Source organism: Diadema setosum, chromosome 10 (genome assembly GCF_964275005.1).
Source record: "Diadema setosum chromosome 10, eeDiaSeto1, whole genome shotgun sequence".
In the NCBI taxonomy this organism is placed as follows: Eukaryota; Metazoa; Echinodermata; class Echinoidea; order Diadematoida; family Diadematidae; genus Diadema; species Diadema setosum.
In genome coordinates this window covers 18,981,202-18,998,971 of record NC_092694.1, presented here as the reverse complement: position 1 = coordinate 18,998,971, position 17,770 = coordinate 18,981,202, and the positions used below count along the sequence as shown (strand labels likewise).

The following is a 17,770-nucleotide window of genomic DNA, read 5'->3' as shown; positions in this document are numbered from 1 at the left end:
ATCAGTTGTTAATAAGATACCTTAACAGTTATAGATACCTTAACAGTTACAGTGCTAATAGTTAGCCAATTCAGCTAAATAAGAAATACTCTAAATATATCCTTAAAAAGGGTTAAAAAGTGTTAAAAAAAGTCTTTTCTCATTAAAATATCTAATCCAAACTTAATACCATAGTTGTATTTAGTGATGGATACCTTTAACTGCAAGGTCTTACATTTACTGTTAAAGTATAACATGAATAAAAAACTAAAACTAAAAGTATCATGTTAACACGCAGTAACCAGGATTGTGAAGTTGTACGATGCTCATACTGAAATTGTGTGACTCCGACATCAGAGTGCTAAAAATGGGCTTTGGTGATAAGCATGTCTAAATAAGCTTGCCTTTGTGTTCTGGTTTGTCATTTTGTCACCGTGTTCGCAGATTACAGAAGTTTGTCTGTTTCTTTGGAATGCTGCTACTTCTGTCATTGCTTTTGTAGTTTTCTTTTCTATCTTTCACTGTACTGATCTATAGTTTGCCTGTGCTTACTGCTCTTTTTACATTTTTTTTTTAAAATGCCTCTACCACGAAGCATCACCAGAGTCATTATGTTTTGCAGGTTTTCCGTTTATCCGTTCGTCTGTCCATCTGTAATCAATTTTGTGGACAGCGTAACTTTAAAATCGTTTGAGGTATCCTAATAAAACTTGGCGTAGGTATGTATGTGTAGACGAACTTGTGCCTATCAACTCTTTGGTGCACATGCTCATGGTCAAAGCTCAAAGCTCAAGGCCAAATTCATTCAATTTCAGCATTTCTGCAATATGTATGCAATGCCTCAAGGAAGTTTCTTGGAACTAAGTGTATACATACATGTATTACCAGATAAAGATTCTCTGGGGAAGGTTTTGGGCCATGGGGTCAAAGGCCAAAAGTGAAGATGCTAAAATTTCACCTTTTTTTTTCTCTATTTATCTTGGAAATGGCTCAAGGTACAATTTGTATTTAGGAAATGGCTCAAGGTACAATTTGTATATACTGCCTGACAATAACTCTTTGGAATTTTTGGGTCATGGGGTCAGAGGTTAATGGTCAGGTTAAAATGCTTAAATTCTACCATCCAATGCTGAAACTATGCTCTTTCTCCATACCTTGGAGATTACTCCAGTGTATAAACGTATAGGTACTAGGTATGCATAACTGCACAATGATTCTGTAGGGAAAGATTTTGACCATGGTCAAAGGTCAAGTTAAAAATATCAAAATGTCACATGTTTTGAAAATATTTCAAAGTTTAATCATGAAAATGGATGTTACCAGTTTGTGATTAGAAGAATTATGGGCCAAGGGGTCAAAGGGCAAAAGTAAAATGTCGAGTGAAAATGTCTTACATTCCCAAATGCTTGCTCTCTATAAACAATTCAGCCATCCATCCAAATGAAACCCAGTGCAAGGAAAGTAAACACTCAACACATTTTTGACAGACATGTCATTTCATTTTTTTTTTTTGCCATTTATGTTAAAATGTCGTCTCACATTGTCAAGACATACCCTAGACGTAATGGGAGAACTACAATGTGTGTGATGTGGTGGAGGCATACTAGTTGCCATAGCGACAATTCTAGTTTCTTCTTTTTCTTTTTTGTTTTAGTTTTTTGTTTTGTTTCTTTTGCTTTGATTCTTGCTATTTGTGTAATTTTTTTCTATTGATGTCAAATTATTGTTTATCCATGCCAAGCCATGAAAACCCACTGGTACAAGCCCCTGTGATTCATTGTGCTGTTTCTCCTGAGATCACACTCTGTAGTAAAATTGAAGTGTTAATTAATGAATATGATTTTATTTTAAGTTGATCCAAATGTCTTTTAGCGGGCAAAGCCAGAGTTATGAATTCTGACATTAGTGCATGATCCCTGATTGATGTCATTGGACTGCGTTGTGTGGTATGGTTTTCCCCTAACACCTGGGATCAAAGGATATTATAGACAGAGTAGATGAAAACATCAGGCAGAGATAGACCAATTGACATCACATCAGCTCTGTCTTGGTGCCTCCATCCTGAAGAGTACAACACAATTTTGTGAAAGGAGTCTTCCTGTCTTTCCAGGCTCCTGTTGCATGCAGTGTTATTAAGCATATAAGCTTTGCTTTTTATCTGGTCAGTTTTGTTCTGACCTTTTATTGTGGTTGTACATGTCATTCCTCATTTTGTAAGTGAGCCAAAATAGGGGGGAAGAAACCACTCATGAGTAGAGTTTCATCCAGTTGGATATCATAATATGGTCCTTTGCAGGGCTGCCAAGTCTCCCTGATTCTGCAGGAGTCTCCCTGAAAATGTCAAAGTCTGTTCATGTCTAAATAAGAGAATATTAAAATCTCCCTGATTTGGGAATTATTTTTGCCCATTGAATTGCATGTAAGACACAGATATCTCACTGATTGCTGTGTGGAATCTCCCTGATTTGGATGTGGGAATGTTGGCAGACCTGTCCTTGGGACAGAAGAGCGAAAGAAACTTCAAAATTTACCTCTATAAGATATCTGATCAAATATTGTATAATGGGGATTTTAAGTATTGAGAAGTTTTGTTTGTTTTGTTTTGTTTTGTTTTGTTTTGTTTATGAGGTGCAATGCTCATATTTATAAGGCATTGTATGCAACTATCAGACATACTGATATAGAAAGCTATAGAGTTGTTTGATTTTGATGTAATATTTATCAGTGGGATAGGCTGTATAATTTCTCAAAATGTCAGTTTGTTTCCCATGTTGATCAAGAAATATGGCCAGGAGGAATTGGCCAGAAATGTTCTCTGCCTTGTAAATAAGTGACAAGAGGGTGGGATACTTTTATTCCCAAGCTTGTCCTTTAGATGCAATAACTAACCATGTTTGTTGTTGTTGTTGTTGTTGTTGTTGTTTTTTTGGTTTGTTTGTTTTGTGTATGTGTGTATGTGTGTGTTTGTGTTTTGGGGGGGATATGGAAGGAATTTTTTTTTTTTTTTTTTTTTTTTGAGTGGATATCAAACTGAGGAGATTTAGTGTACTGTAGATAACAACAAAGCAGTACTATGATTGACTTGTTTCTTTCACCATTTCTGTAATTGACTCATGCATGTCAGGACCCTTTTTGTATTGTGGGAACTTTAACAAGATGAAATAAACACAGCAACAGAGTAATTACACATCAACACACCAGTTTTAAATTGATTGTTGAATACTGTATTTGCCAATGATATGGCTGCACCATTTTTAGCAGAAATAAAGCAGTAAACATGAGGTGCACCTTTCATGTATATGCAAGCACAGCCAAGTAATGCTCTTTCCAACCCAGCAAATCACCTGCTTAACAAACACACACAATCATGTATGAAATTGTACATTTGTGCCAATGAGCAGTTCAGTATCATGCAGTGAATTGATCAATCTGACAAACAATGTTACATGCCGCAATCAAGCGAAAAAATTGGGTTTTGTTGTTGTTGTTGTTGTCATCACCTACAATCGCTGTTGCTCTGTGCGAATTTGAGAAAATTAAAGAAATGAAAAAAAAAAAAAATTAAGCACATCATGAACAAGTAAGTTTGCATGGCCATAGGGTGATTGCAATACAATAATCTGCCCTGCAGGCATCACACGATAGTGGTTATAACACTCTCAATATGCGGCAATTGCATTGCAAGAGCTCTTTATGGTGTGTGTGAATGGAAAATTGTGAGCTTTTTTTCATGAGTTTCAGCATTTCGTGCAAACATGCTCATTTATTCTTCACAGTACACACTCAATCATTCTTCAAAATTTTAACATTAAGCTTGCATCATTTGGTAAAACTTCAAATTAAACCAACACAGTAAAAATGTTGGGGAATCACACAGAAATATGAATGGAGTTTATTGCTGTATTTAGAAAAGTGATGAATTTTTGATTTTTTTTTTGAATTTTTGGACAAGGCATATATGAAAGAAAGATATTATTCAGAGGGGTGAAGGCTCAGGTTTCAGTTTCTTCAGTTTGTCTCCCTCTACAAATGAAAATTTGTTAAGATCGCAACTGCTTTCATATATGCCTTCTTTCTTTCATATATGCCTTGTCCGCCTTGGACTACTTAACATAACAATGTCGGAATCTCGGAGCTTGGGTATTTGTTCCATGTTCACCGTGTCACTGCCGGCAACCAGGGACAGCCTGGTGGTAGTGTCGCTGCCCAGAAAGCAGTAGATGACAGGTTCGAGTCCCACTGGTTCCTTTTTTCCGACATGTTTGTTAATTTACAGTTCAGCAGTTGCGATCTTAACAAATTTTCATTTGTAGAGGGAGACAAACTGAAGAAACTGAAACCTGAGCCTTCACCCCTCTGAGTAATATCTTTCTTTCATATATGTTTTCAGAGCTTTTTTGAAAGAATGTGTGGATACAGACTGCCTGATAATCAAGGGGAGATTAACCCACCAAATTCATACCAGAGGTACATCACTTAAAGATGCTGGCCAAGTGTAAATATCAGTGAATACCAGCAAGTTCAAAGATCAAGGGTCAATTAACTTTCCTGATAAACACTGTACACATTATGGTGTATTGTGGTGTACTTTCAATAACTTTCCACAGCTTTGAGCTGTGATCACCAAATTCATACCACACTTACACCACCTAAAGATGCCAGTCACCTTTGACTATAAGACCTGGTGAATTCTGACAAGGCCATAGGTCAAAAGTTTAATGAACTTCCCCTGATTTAATAAGCACCATATATTGTGTATATATTCCACATACTAAGAATCTTGCTAAAGGATTGGTCAAGAGCTGATCACGTGAAAAGCGTAGTTTGGAGTACGCGCGAAATAAAGGCGCGTCGCACTGTGGTCTATCATTTGACCTGGGTCAAGTGATAGACCGCAGTGCAACACACTTTTATTTTGGTGCCACATGTGATTGCGGGGCGCAGAGCAAATTCGTTGTTTTGTCATCTACGCACATATGTCTAAAGTAAACTACGTATGTAACCTAAGCCCTGAGGATACCTATAACAGCTAAAACGGTTTCAGATGTGGAATAAAATGCCATTTATTCCTACTTTGCACCAAATTCATCAGCAGATAGTTTGTGATGAGAATGATAAGGAGGAGATGCTGAGTGGTTAAGCAACAAATGAAGTGTTATATGAGGCCTGGGGGCATTTCATGAAGCATTTTGTCTGACAAACTTGTCAGACAAATTTGCTCTCAGCCAATCAGATGCAAGGATTTCAGTATCTTATAACAGTTTGTCAGAAAAAAATATCTGACAAAATGCTTCATGAAATGCCCTCCTGGACTTGCATGGTGACAAGAAGTTATGTAAATTGATATGTTGCTGTCTATGTTGGTAGCTATGCCTGTGTTTTTCACTCTTGTGATTTAGTTTCAGATTTGTTTTGTGTACTATTCATTGACTGGGAGAGTTTTTCTGTTCTCGTGATGGCAAGGTTATGTCTGTAGTCCCTTTAGCAATTGGTCTGCAACCAGTTTGCATCTGCCTGCAACAGTTTTTTGGGGTGTTGCTTGGAGTTGTGCGAGCACTTGCATTCATTGCAAGAGGTCTCACAAACCTGAGGAGGTCATGACTGGTTTCATCTGAACTTTGAACATGCTCAAAATCCAGAGGCAACCAAATGCAATTGAGTCACTCACATTAGATCATATGACCAGTCATGTGATTATTGTGTGAGCATTACACAGTATTGCACAACTTGATGCGAGAATTTGCATGACTCAAGAGTCACATTAGGTCGTCTAGAGGTTGTGCAACACTCATACGAGCGTTGGCGACCTATAGCGACCGGTCTTGTGAGTGGGTATGATTGTTCTAAAACCAAGAGACTGTTGCACGACTGATTGCAGCACATCGTGCAATGTTGTACCACCGTTGCACGACTATTTGGGAATTGTGGAGATGAGCTTCAGAATGTTCTTAGCCTTTTATGAAGGAGGATGGATGGGGGGGGGGTACCCCCACACAAAATTGCTGTATTATAGACCCTTTATATAACGGTCCCCTGTCTAACATGGCCAGCAGCCACTCATCTTGTATCCCATGGTGAATATCTACCTGCTTATAGCGGCCACAAAATCAGCAATGAATACATTGGCTTTTACGTTCATTGCGTAAATTCTACTGAAGGAGTCCTAGCTCAGTCACAATCACACAGACTTGATTGACAAAGTTAATGCAGCTCTTCGGCATGAAAATCCATCTTACCACTAACTTGACTAGATCTAGGCTTCAGTAATGCTGCCCTGAATACTGTAAAAGTGGATATTTTTGCGCGACTAATTTTTTGCGCAGGGTAAGAAAAGTTTTGCATGTTTTTAATTCCACAGGATCAGCAACTGGAACATATGGCAAGTAAAATTATTCCCATGCTTTTATTTTCGCGCTAGTTTCTGGTTGCGCGAAATGCACGAAAATTTCAGCACCACAAAAATTTCCACTTTTACAGTAGATGCTACAAAGGCAAAGACAGCTCCTAATAACATCTTAGATGTTAAATGTCGTTGAATAGTGATTAAAATCCCTCTGTTAAATAGTGATAAAATACCTTTGAATAAGGACAATAGGGTACTTGTGTGGGTATTGCTTGTTTCCCTCAGTTTCGCACATTATCAATCCCCACAAACTCACTCGTAAATCCCATTTATGCAAACCAGTAGGAACCAGTGCAGTTCCTCAATAAGCGGAGGGCCAAACCCCAAAAACTCGCTAACTTTTCGAGTGAGTTCCACTCTCTCTACAAACTAAGTAGACCATGCTTATTTTCAACTTTTAATTGTAACAAACAACATTCCACTGGTCTACCTCAAAAAATTTGTTGCAAAAGCCTCCAAATCCAACATGGCGTCCAAGATGGCCACCATATTTACTGAATTTGTTACTTGAAAGATAGAATTTGATAGAAACATCAGATCTCAACAACGCATTCGGCGTCGTCTGGTCGAGCTATGTTTCATCATACCGATGTGTCAAGCAGTATTTTACTCAAATCGTAGAGAAAATTGCCCAGGAGATTTGTTTTTTTCCATCCCAGACCCACAAAAGGATCGTGAAAGGTGCGCTGTATGGCTGAGAAATCTCAGTACAACGAAGCCGAACATAAACTAAAGCATTCTCGATATTGTGTTGTACTTGTAGGGCTATGGCTATGCGAGGACCATTTGAGAAGCATGTTTTGACGTTGACCGGACAAGTATGTCTAATTCCGCGAAAAACTTCTCATTTACAATAATGACATTTGCTGGGTCAGTTTTTCGCTTAAAACTGACCCAGCAAATGTCATTATTATAAATGAGAAGTTTTTCGCGGAAGTAGACATATTTGTCCGGTCAAGTTTTGACGTGGACAGGCAGGCTGTGGCCCTCGGTTATATACCGAGAAAACTCCTGAAGCCAGATGCAATCCTGACCATATATTTGCTCATATGAGTTATAAAACAGAAACACCTCGAGCATCGACTTCGAAGAGAACTGAGGAAAGGAAGCGTAGAGAGGTAAGGAAAGTGGCTAGCTATGTTTCATTTACGGTACGCGGTGGGGCTACAGCCAGGGTTAGACTGCAGCACAGTGCCACTGAGCTAACTGCTGCCAGTGCCAACTGGACGTGCACGGCAAAGTGGAACGAAATCATATTCCTGCGGCCCCCTGTTTTTACCCTGCCCGGTAGAAGTCATATTCTTTTGATATCTGAGTACTTACAGAAATATCGAGATACAAACAATATTTTCTTTGAAGAATTCAACTCTCTAATGCACAGGTAATCTTCGGTTTGAACGCCAAACTCGGCTAGACGGAGTACTGTGTACATTAGTTTGGTAAGAATTCGCGCGAGAGTGGTTTGTATGCAAAGTAGTATGCAACACGGACAGAAGCTTGGTGAGTAGGGCATCAATGACATAGCATATTTTTGCAGGCTCTTACATGATCGCTTGCAGGAATTATTTTTCAAAAATCGCCTACGGAGACAGTTTTCAATTCAAACGCGTATAAACTGGTGAAAGGTTATATTTTTACTCTTCTTAATTATCAGAACAGTGAAAATCTCAGGACTGCCTCCCTTTAAATCTCAACTTATAATTTGATATTTTTGTTATCCTCTTATTTTGCTGTCTACTATGTTTCAATACATCCGAACAATATTGTGCTAGTGTAGACCATGTTGAGGGTCTTGGGGGGGGGGGGGGGGGGGGGGGCTCATTCCAGTGTTTGGGTAAGGCCCGATCTTTAATAAAAAAAAAAAAAGAAAAGAAAAGAAATGCTTTTGTATCAAAGATATGCTTTTTTACTTGTATGTTACTCTGCTGTTGTACAAACGTGAATGATGATGGTACATGTGTAGTAATGTCTCATCCGTAGATGTCCTTGAAAGCCTTTCTGATCCGAGGAAAAAAAAACGCCCCCCCTCGAAAAATCCAACATGGCGGCCATTTCTCAAATTTGCTCTTAAATGTGTTGTGCGAAATTACTTTTCAGAATATATTGGTCGAATAAAATTGTCCAAATTGATTATTCGTGCTGTACATATATTCACATGTACAAATAAGCATGCTGAAGCATACTATTATTAAATTTTTCTTATTGTTTTTGGGCTGTTTTCTTGTGGGTTATAGTGTCACAATTGATCTGAACTTGTGCCATTGGTAGATGCTTTCCCGTATTAAATATCAGGATCACTCGAGAGTGAAAATGTTTATTCATTTTAGAGTGACCTCGGGGATCACTCGAAGAGTGACAAGTGATCCTGGGGTCACTCTAAAATGAGTGAAAATGAACATTTTCACTCAAAATTCACTCCAATTTCACTCTAAATTCACTGTTTTCTGTTATTCACTCCTTCAAAAGTGAAAACTTTCGATTTTTTTTTCTTTTTTGGAGAGTAGAATATCACTTGTTTTAAAAATGTCTCCATAAAAACCTAAATGGTTTAAAATAGCATTACAATGTTCAGAATATATAAAAACATATAAATAGACAGCAAAACAGATAAAATTGTATCAAAATCGAAATACTACATCTACTTTGGCGCAATACACTATGTCAACTTTGATGGCCGTCATCTTGAATTTTTTGAGTGTGGTTGATCTAAATTTTGTCTTAAACTATCTATAGCAAGATTGGTGCCAAGTTTCAAGCTTGTACCTCTATTTGAAAAATATTTTTTGCTTCATCTCATCTGCTTCAGAACAATCTACTTTGAAATAATAGCGATCAGTGTCACCTGAGCTACCACTTGGTCTGAAAAGTTAGTTTGCAGGCACAAACCCTTGTTTGTCAAAGAAATAGTCTGCGTTTGCCAAGACTACTACACGCACTACTGTCGCTATTTTACATAAAATGAGTTTTCAAGTTTGAGACATTATAACCCCTGAACCGAAAATGGCAATGACCCCTAATTTTCTTCAAATATTAACTATATGTCAAACAAAATTCTTGAAACGTTTCAAGATAATCCTTCAGTCTTTCTCTGATTTATGCTGAATCAAGCATTTTCATGATTTTCCTTTTTTTCAGAAAAATACCCCCAAAATGAGTTTTTTCCTTAAAGGGACTGTACAGTACTGGTTGAGGTAGGGATTCATGTTTTGAACATTCCTAAGTGAGATAATGAAAAGCCTTCTGTGAAATATGAAAGAGCATGTAATTTTAAGAAGGATTCAATGTTTATTTGATGAAAATTGGTTTTCAAATAGCTGAGATATCAAAAAAAGTGCTAATAATAAAAGGCGACATGCCCCATCTTTATTAGTATCTCTTTGTTTCACCTTATTTTTGGATATCTCAGCCATTTCAAAACCGATTTTCATCGAATAAACTTTTGATACCCCTTAGAACTGCATGCTCTTTGACATCTCATAGAGTGATTTCTGAATATCTCACAAAATGTTAAAAGCTAAATCTTCACCTCGACCAGAACTGTACACACCCTTTAACAATCCAGTTATCACAATAACCCACAAAAATGGTATCAACTTGTAAAAATTTTTATTCTCTTTCATATGACATCAAATTTGTTGAAAATCTGAGGTTTCTATCAAATTCTATCTTTCAAGTAACAAATTCAGTAAATACGGCGGCCATCTTGGACGCCATCTTGGATTTGGAGGCTTTTGCAACAAATTTTTGAGGTAGACCAGTGGAATGTTGTTTGTTACAATTAAAACTTGAAAATAGGCATGGTCTACTTAGTTTGTAGAGGGAGTGGAACTCGACCTCTGTTTTTAGCTTTCGGCCTCCCGCTTACAAGCCCGAAATGTTATTTTAAAGATCAAAAGAACAGAAGTATAGACCAAAAAAAATAAGAATAAAATGAATTAAATTGTAGGAAGAAATCCACATAAATTACGAGACATGAAACTCGTCACACTGACGAGTTAGGTGATACGCCTGGGGTCATCAGATGTCGGTCATCTGTGATCGACAAAGAAAAGAATGTGATATAGGCACCTTGAAGTTATATTGAGCGTGCATGCAAAACGGTTTCTCTAACGACTCGGCCACGGGACATCCACGGAAACGGTAAGGCCGAAAAAAAAATGTATAGATATTACAGGGGGAAAAAGTCAATGCCCACTCAACAATTGTGGCCGCATGAACATGTATTGCATTGCTAGAAGGAAATGCGGCCTTGTAACGACTGAGGTCGCTGTGCCATTTCTGGCAATTTCGGAAAAATACGTCCCGCAGACATAAAACCTATAATCGGCTGATTTTGATACCTTGCCTTTAATCACAATTTTCAGTGTGATGACGTCATCAAAGTACAAAACAATGACATGGACTTGAAAGACAATTGCTCAAAGTACAACACCTCCGTTGTCGTCATTACATACTATTTGACAGAGTCAGGATGCAACATTCTGCAGCAGTCGAAGCAATGTGGTCTCCAACACAAAACAGAGGGATATTGTGTGTGTGTGTGTGTGTGTGTGTGTGTATAGGTGCGTTTATATACGAACGTAATTTCTACATGGACGAATGTGTAATACACCATTGAAGAAAAAAAAAGTAAAATAGCTAGGTATTTTGTTTCGTGATCTTGTGGGGTTCGAACCTGCACGAGTGCAACCTCACGTCTCTGAGACGGCGCCTTTAACCACTCGGCCATACGTCTCGACGAGAAAATATGAGGAACGTAAACTTATGTATGTGAAAGATGAATCAGGAATCGATTCGTCCACATTCCATTCTCATTTTCAGTTTTAAACTGCAAAATTGTCAACCTCATGAGAAGATTTCAAAGAACAAAATGCATGATAACTGCAGCTTATTGTCTCAGCTACAACATACTTAAATTTCAGAGGAAATGAAGCAAAATCAGCTGAGATAAAGTTGCTTAAACGTTGTCAAGTCAATGGATGGTTTAAAAAAAAATCACTTCCCATAGACATAACACGTAAACTTGTCCGATTTTACATCTTTACTTTTAATCACAATTTAAAGTATGATAACGTCATCAAATTTCAAAACCATGACATGGACTTGAAAGGCAAATGTTAAAAGTACAACATATGTGAATTTGGGATAATATTGAGCTTAAACAACAGAGATACGAGCAAATGAATGTTAGAAACAGTACCTCAAAAAAATTAATTCCACTTTTTTGATTTCAGATGATGATATGATGACGTCATAATGTATTTCGGGAAATATTGATACTTGAGACGTTATTTCCAATTCATATGCTTTTGTAATATGCAATAAAAACATAGGGTCAACGGACTTTTTAAAGAGCTATTGCGAAATAAACAAAGACATGTTTTTCGCTATATTTCCACATAGACGCGCACACGAAATTTCAACTTTGACGCCAGCGCATTCCTTTGTTATAGGTCAACATCGATCGGAAATCAGTGGATATTGTTACTCAAAGTATCAGGAATCCAAATCAGTCAAAAAAATTGCATTTTCATGTTGGTTACGCCCTCTGCGCGCGAAATTGCGCGGACGGACGCGCACGCGAGAAAATGTTTGAAACGCTTAAAATTGTCTGAAACTTCGAGATTTCCCATTGGGAAGTCGTTTTGAGCCTTTTAAAATTTTGACGCGCTCTTACGCGCGCGTAATGAAGACCTGGGTAACTAGCGTTAAAAAGTAAGATAGAGCGTGACCTGAACTTTATGTCCACCAAAAATGACGCAGAAATTACATCTAGTTATGAAGTTATGATCGATCATGTGACAAGGTCCGAAAATCACAAAATGGCGCCTAAATGACGTCATAGATATGTTACTGTCATGAAAACCTTATTGTGGCTAGATATTGTTATGAGACATGTTGACTGAAAATTTCATGTCATTCCGTAATGTCATTGTTGAGATATTGACGACACAAAATTGTCCAGAAAGAAAGAAGAATAAAAAAAAATAAAGAGAGATTTTGACAATCACAATAGGTGATACGCTGATAGCGTATCACCTAATTATAGGTACACATGCAAATCATTCTGTTGTATTTTGTGCTATTATACAATGCAAGTGTTGAAATTCAAAATGGCTACTGACCTGTCTATAGTGGCCACCTGTCTGTAATGGCCACTTTTGTTGTTTCCCGTGGGTGGCTGCAATAGACAGTTTTGACTGTACATTGATGACAGTAGTTTCAAGTTTGTTCATGGCGGATCCAGGGGTGCCCCCTTGGAGTTGAGGGGGGGGGGGGGAAGGGGGGTTTAAATTGGGGCCTTAATTGTACATTTTTATCTTCTTGTTGGGAATGCATGATAAAATTTTTGACAAAACTTGACAGTTATTATTGCTTTGCTCGGTGGTAGAGTATATATTTGTACAAATGGGCACCATTCTTTACCTGCGGTGGGGGGGGGGGGGGGGGAGGGGGGGAGGGGGGGGGCTGGACTGACAAAACCCCCAAATTAAGGAATCTCTACAAATCTTCTCTCAAATTGTTAAGCTGCAGAAGTGCTATATGTATCCCCCGAACAGAGTTTGGAGGATACTAAGGATTTGGCCTCATCATGCAGCTGCCACATCTGCGGCAGAGATTTTCTTGTGAGCGCTCTTCTGGCTGCAGTTCTTCTCAGATCATCTTCAAATTTGGCATGAAGGTGTATTATGCTAAAGAGAAGAAGCCTATAAATTTTGGTAATAGCCAAATAATAAATGTAACTTTAGAATAGAGCTTACAATTTTATGAAATATGAAACTATTTGATAGAGCGGTGCATGATTTTAGTGAAAAGGGAATTTTTGACATTTATTGTAAGGCTTTAGAACCCAGACATGTATTTGCATGGATTGCACAAAGTGGCCACTCCATCAATATCACCTCCCTGTTATACTCCATGCCACTTGACAACTCGCACAACCACTCACAGGACCACTCGCACCGGTCTCATTCAGTTGCTTAAGCGATCGCATGGTCTCACGTCCAGTCGCTTTTATTGTTTGACAGCTGTTGCATTTGTGAAAGCCTTTCTGTGGCGTGATGATACTGATGGCCATTGAAGCCCGTTGCAGCCTGTCTTGTGCCCAAATGGTCGCAGATGGTCGTGCGCCAATTGTGAAAGGGGCTTTATGAGCCCTTTGAAAGGCTCAGGTGTCCCAGGTACAGTATTTGTGTATTCTGACAAGATGCAGAGTTGCAGCTGTTGACTTTAATGTACCTGGTAGACACCAAGATCATTAGAGTTGTTTGAAGGAGACTATGTGCTACACTGACTGTGATATGTCGTGTACAGAGTATACATGTAGGAAGTTGATGTTTGTGACTTTGAAGTACTATTTCATGTTTTATCAAATGATGTGTATACCCAGGTGGCCTAACTGCAGTGTCATGAGATGTCATTTACGGTCTTTCAAAGTTTCACATATATTTGTATACTCTTTTTGTTTTTATTGCGATCGTTCTTTGTCCGGCGTGCGTCGTCAGTAGTCCGTCGTCCATCGTGTGTCATGCATAAACTTTTTACATTTTCTTGAAAACCCCAGACCGATTTTCACCAGACTTGGCAGGTAGCGTCCCTAGGGGGTTAGGATCTCAATTTGTTAAAATGGGCACCATGCCCCACACAGGCTAAACCCCACCCCCCCCCCCCCAAAAAAAAAAGAGGAATCTTTAAAGATCTTCTTTAGAACCAGGGCCCCGTTGCTAGAAACTTTGCGTTTAAACGCAACTTGCAAGTGATTGTCACTGGCCAATCAAAATCATTGTTGCATGCATGTCTTCTTAATAGGGCAGACCCTGAGCCAATCAGAATGGTTGTTTCAAAATTAGCAATTATTTGCAATTGATTGCAACTTTCTTGCAACGGGGCCCAGAAGTGATAGAGCTAAGTTAATGCTATGAGTTAGTACATTAATGACTCTAGTTTCAAGTTTGTTCATGGGGGGGGGGGGGGGAAGGAGGTTGGAATGGGGGCCTAAATTGTATATTTTCATCTTGTTCTTGAAAACCTCATGATGAATTTTCACCAAATTTGGCAGGTAGCATACCTAAGGAGTATAAGATCTAAATTTGTTCAAATGGGCACCATGATCCCCCTGGGGGCGTGGCTGGGGGGGGGGGGGGGCGATGGGGGTCCAAATTTGGGCCCTCATTCTACATTTTCATCTTCTATGTGAGAATGCCTAGTCAATTTTTAGTAGAGCTGTGTGTGACTTAGATTAGTGACTGCGTTAAAGGTGAACTTGCGATACTCAGGTGAGCGCGAGACCCCCAGGTCTCTTGTTTTTCTTTGACAATATATAATTGCAAGGATGTGTTTTCTTCAAAAACCAACATTTAAAACCTTTAAAAATTCATGAAATTCTTGCTTCAGGGTGTTTTTATGCAACTGATTGACAAATTGCCTAGCACCGAATTGATCATTGTTCTGAACTACAGATTAATTTGGTGCTTATTTTGCATTGATATAAGGCAAGTTGTCAATTAGTGGAATATCCTGCATTTCACTGATAATTTTCCTGGCAAATTGTGTACCAGCTTTCTGCCTAGTGCTATGTTTGACATTGCCATGGTTTATAGTTTAGATATTATCTGTCTTCTCTTTAATTTTCACTCATGATTGCAACTGTAGTAAATGAAAAACAATTATATTTAGCAGAAAGTGCTTAGAAGGCAATTGTAACTTCATGTTCATGGAAGACAGTCAACATTGATGAATCTCATGTCGATGTGAAGAGTAATTCAGTTGAATATCTCTTTCATCCACATACAAATTCAATGATTATTATCCTAATGTTAGTTATAACAATGAAAAACAAACAATTAGATGGATTTAACTTTTTGTGTTGCTGCATGACATGTATCGTCTTTTTTCTGAATTGTTACTTCTGTACAGGAGGGGCTACTGAGACTGAAAATTGGTCAACTGAAGGTACCCCAACACAACTGAAGTACCCATCAGCTATGCAGCAGAAGGACACATTACGGACACACCCATACAGCCGGTACTGAACACACATTCAGTCATAGAAAACAAAGAGAAAACACAGGGGTTACAGTAAACGCATCATTACTCTAACAGTTCCCTCAAGATGAAGCTATTTCATTGGCTGCTTCTCTTTGTTCTCAGGACATTCAAAATAGCCTATACTTCTCATAACCAAGTGTCATTTCGATTTTTGTTCTTTTTTGTTGTTGTTGTATGTACATTAGTGTATTAGTACGTGTACATTGGCATTTTGGTGTATTTCATACCTTGATATGATGCTCATTTCTTCCCCTTTCTCTTGTGCAAGAGTATGACTGTTCTCTGAAAGTCTTACTCCTGTAGCACTATTATCCAGGCATGGTGATTGGGGTTGTGTGTTGTAGCTTATGGAGAATGAAGTGATTGGTTCATAGTAAGCTTGTGGCAAGATTTTGTGCTACACTGCAGGAAGCATTGTGAGTGTTTGTGAAAACTCTATGTTGATTTTTGTTTGCAATAGGATACATGTGCCTGTATAGTTTATTGAGGTCCAAGACCGTAACTCTGAGTGTGAGTGAAAGCTGCTCTGCAAACAACCCATCTATCAAGGCCTATCTCGTACACCTACTTTCTCATTCCATGAGAAAAACACACACACACACACACACACACACACACACACACACACACACACACACACACACACACAGACAGACATTCTTTTCCTTGATTTTTGAAACTGAAATATGCAGGTCACTTTAAAGGAATTCAGAGAACTGCTGATAGGAATTTCAATGTACAGTGAGACTTTGTTCAGTGACTACAGAATATCAGCGGCAAAAAACAAACAAAAACAAAACAAAACAAAACACAAACAAATATCAGAAAGAGAAAGGAAATGCAAATGAACTGAAAATGTTAGGCTGTGGATAAGAGAAATGTTGGGCACAAGGTTCATAGTGACCAGCAACTACTTTCTCTGCGTCAGGTTTCAATACCAGCCTGCAAAAAAATCAGATGTAAAACAATATAGACTACTCTGAAAGTATTACTGAGTAAAAGGAGCCAAATTTCTTTGTGTACTTGGTATTTTTTCCTGTGTAGATTGATATTCTAATTGCTATCTTGACGTGGGTTGGGCAGAGTAGGTCTGTGATGTGGTGATACGGGATGAAGGCAGGAGGAGAGAAAGAGAGATTTATTTATTTATTTGATCATACAGCTCTTCATCCAAATTGTTCTTGTTTCTGCACTGTCTCCTTTTTGCAACAGACACAAATGAAGATTATAAAGTGTAACATGTGACCTAGTCAATTACATAGTCCCCCTTCCATGTTCATTAAAGAAAGAAAGAAAAAATCCTGTCATTGTCACCAGTGTGCACCCATCTATCACATGTTGGCTATCCCGTACAGCTGCATAAAGCATGTGGAGTAGTTGAACCAGTGTGAGAAAACTTTGCATGAATATCAACAGCTGCCAGAATGGATTTTGCATGAGTCTTTCAACTACAAAATTTCAGCCAATATTGAAGACTTTATGACAAGAAAAAAAAAGTTTATTGTCCTTCAGTTTATAGATAAAACACAGAGCAGAAGATCAGTGTATATGGGGCATATGAAATGATTTTTAGTAAGAAAGAAGAATAAAAAAGACAAAGAAGCTGTGCTACTTGTACTTTGCTTGCCACATGCAACTTGCCATGCCATGCAACAAACCAGTCTGTGTTTATGTACCACTCCTTAAAACCAGTATGCTTGTTCAAATATGTTGCTACATGGAAAAAGCTGGTTGTCAGTGTAAAAACAGTGAGGGTCTTCGCACATTGATACAAGTTATTTTGGTGTCCAGGAGAAACATCCTGTCTTATTTCCCCAGATATATAGTGTGTGTCATTAACTTTTTTTCAGTGTGACCAATTGCAGAGCTGACAGAGAAGAGAATGAAATGGCAATGCATTCTTTTATAGAGAACCTGCACTTTTGAGAAGCTTGACGAGTATCATACCACCTATGTCAAGAAGATGTCTTCTATTTTTATATGTCAAGTGTCATCCCATTCAGATCAGACAGGCAGTGCAGATCTTTTTTGTATATTCATAGATGAAACATGTTTGTGTTTATTTTTGTATCAAAGCAAAAACCAAAACAACAAAAAAAAAAAAATACAAAAAAGGAAACATGCCTGAACATGCTCTTAGAGCATGAAAGATATCATTAGTCACTGCCATCTGGAGTCCTCTTTTTGTTCATGTTTGTCAATACTTTATGTTCATTTTGTTTGGTCATTGTTTAAAAATGGCGATGTAGGGAGGCTAGCATGAAAATACAGAGACTAAAGATAAGTGGATTTTTAAAAGGATCTCCATGTAAAAGTGAGAATTTAAGAAACCAAATTTAT

At 38.2% G+C, this 17,770-nt stretch overlaps 1 protein-coding gene across 4 annotated transcripts in view; it reads left to right on the top strand.

Moving 5' to 3' along the window:
• LOC140233637 (KH domain-containing, RNA-binding, signal transduction-associated protein 2-like) overlaps positions 1-16,027 on the top strand; it is a 58,470-nt gene extending 42,443 nt beyond the window's left edge. For all 4 annotated transcript variants that reach the window (XM_072313743.1, XM_072313741.1, XM_072313742.1 and 1 more), the window contains one exon: positions 15,299-16,027. In XM_072313743.1, coding sequence (XP_072169844.1) covers positions 15,299-15,311 — 13 coding nt within the window. In that variant the 3' untranslated portion in view covers positions 15,312-16,027. The remainder of the gene's footprint in view (positions 1-15,298) is intronic.
• Positions 16,028-17,770: the final 1,743 nt, after the last annotated feature.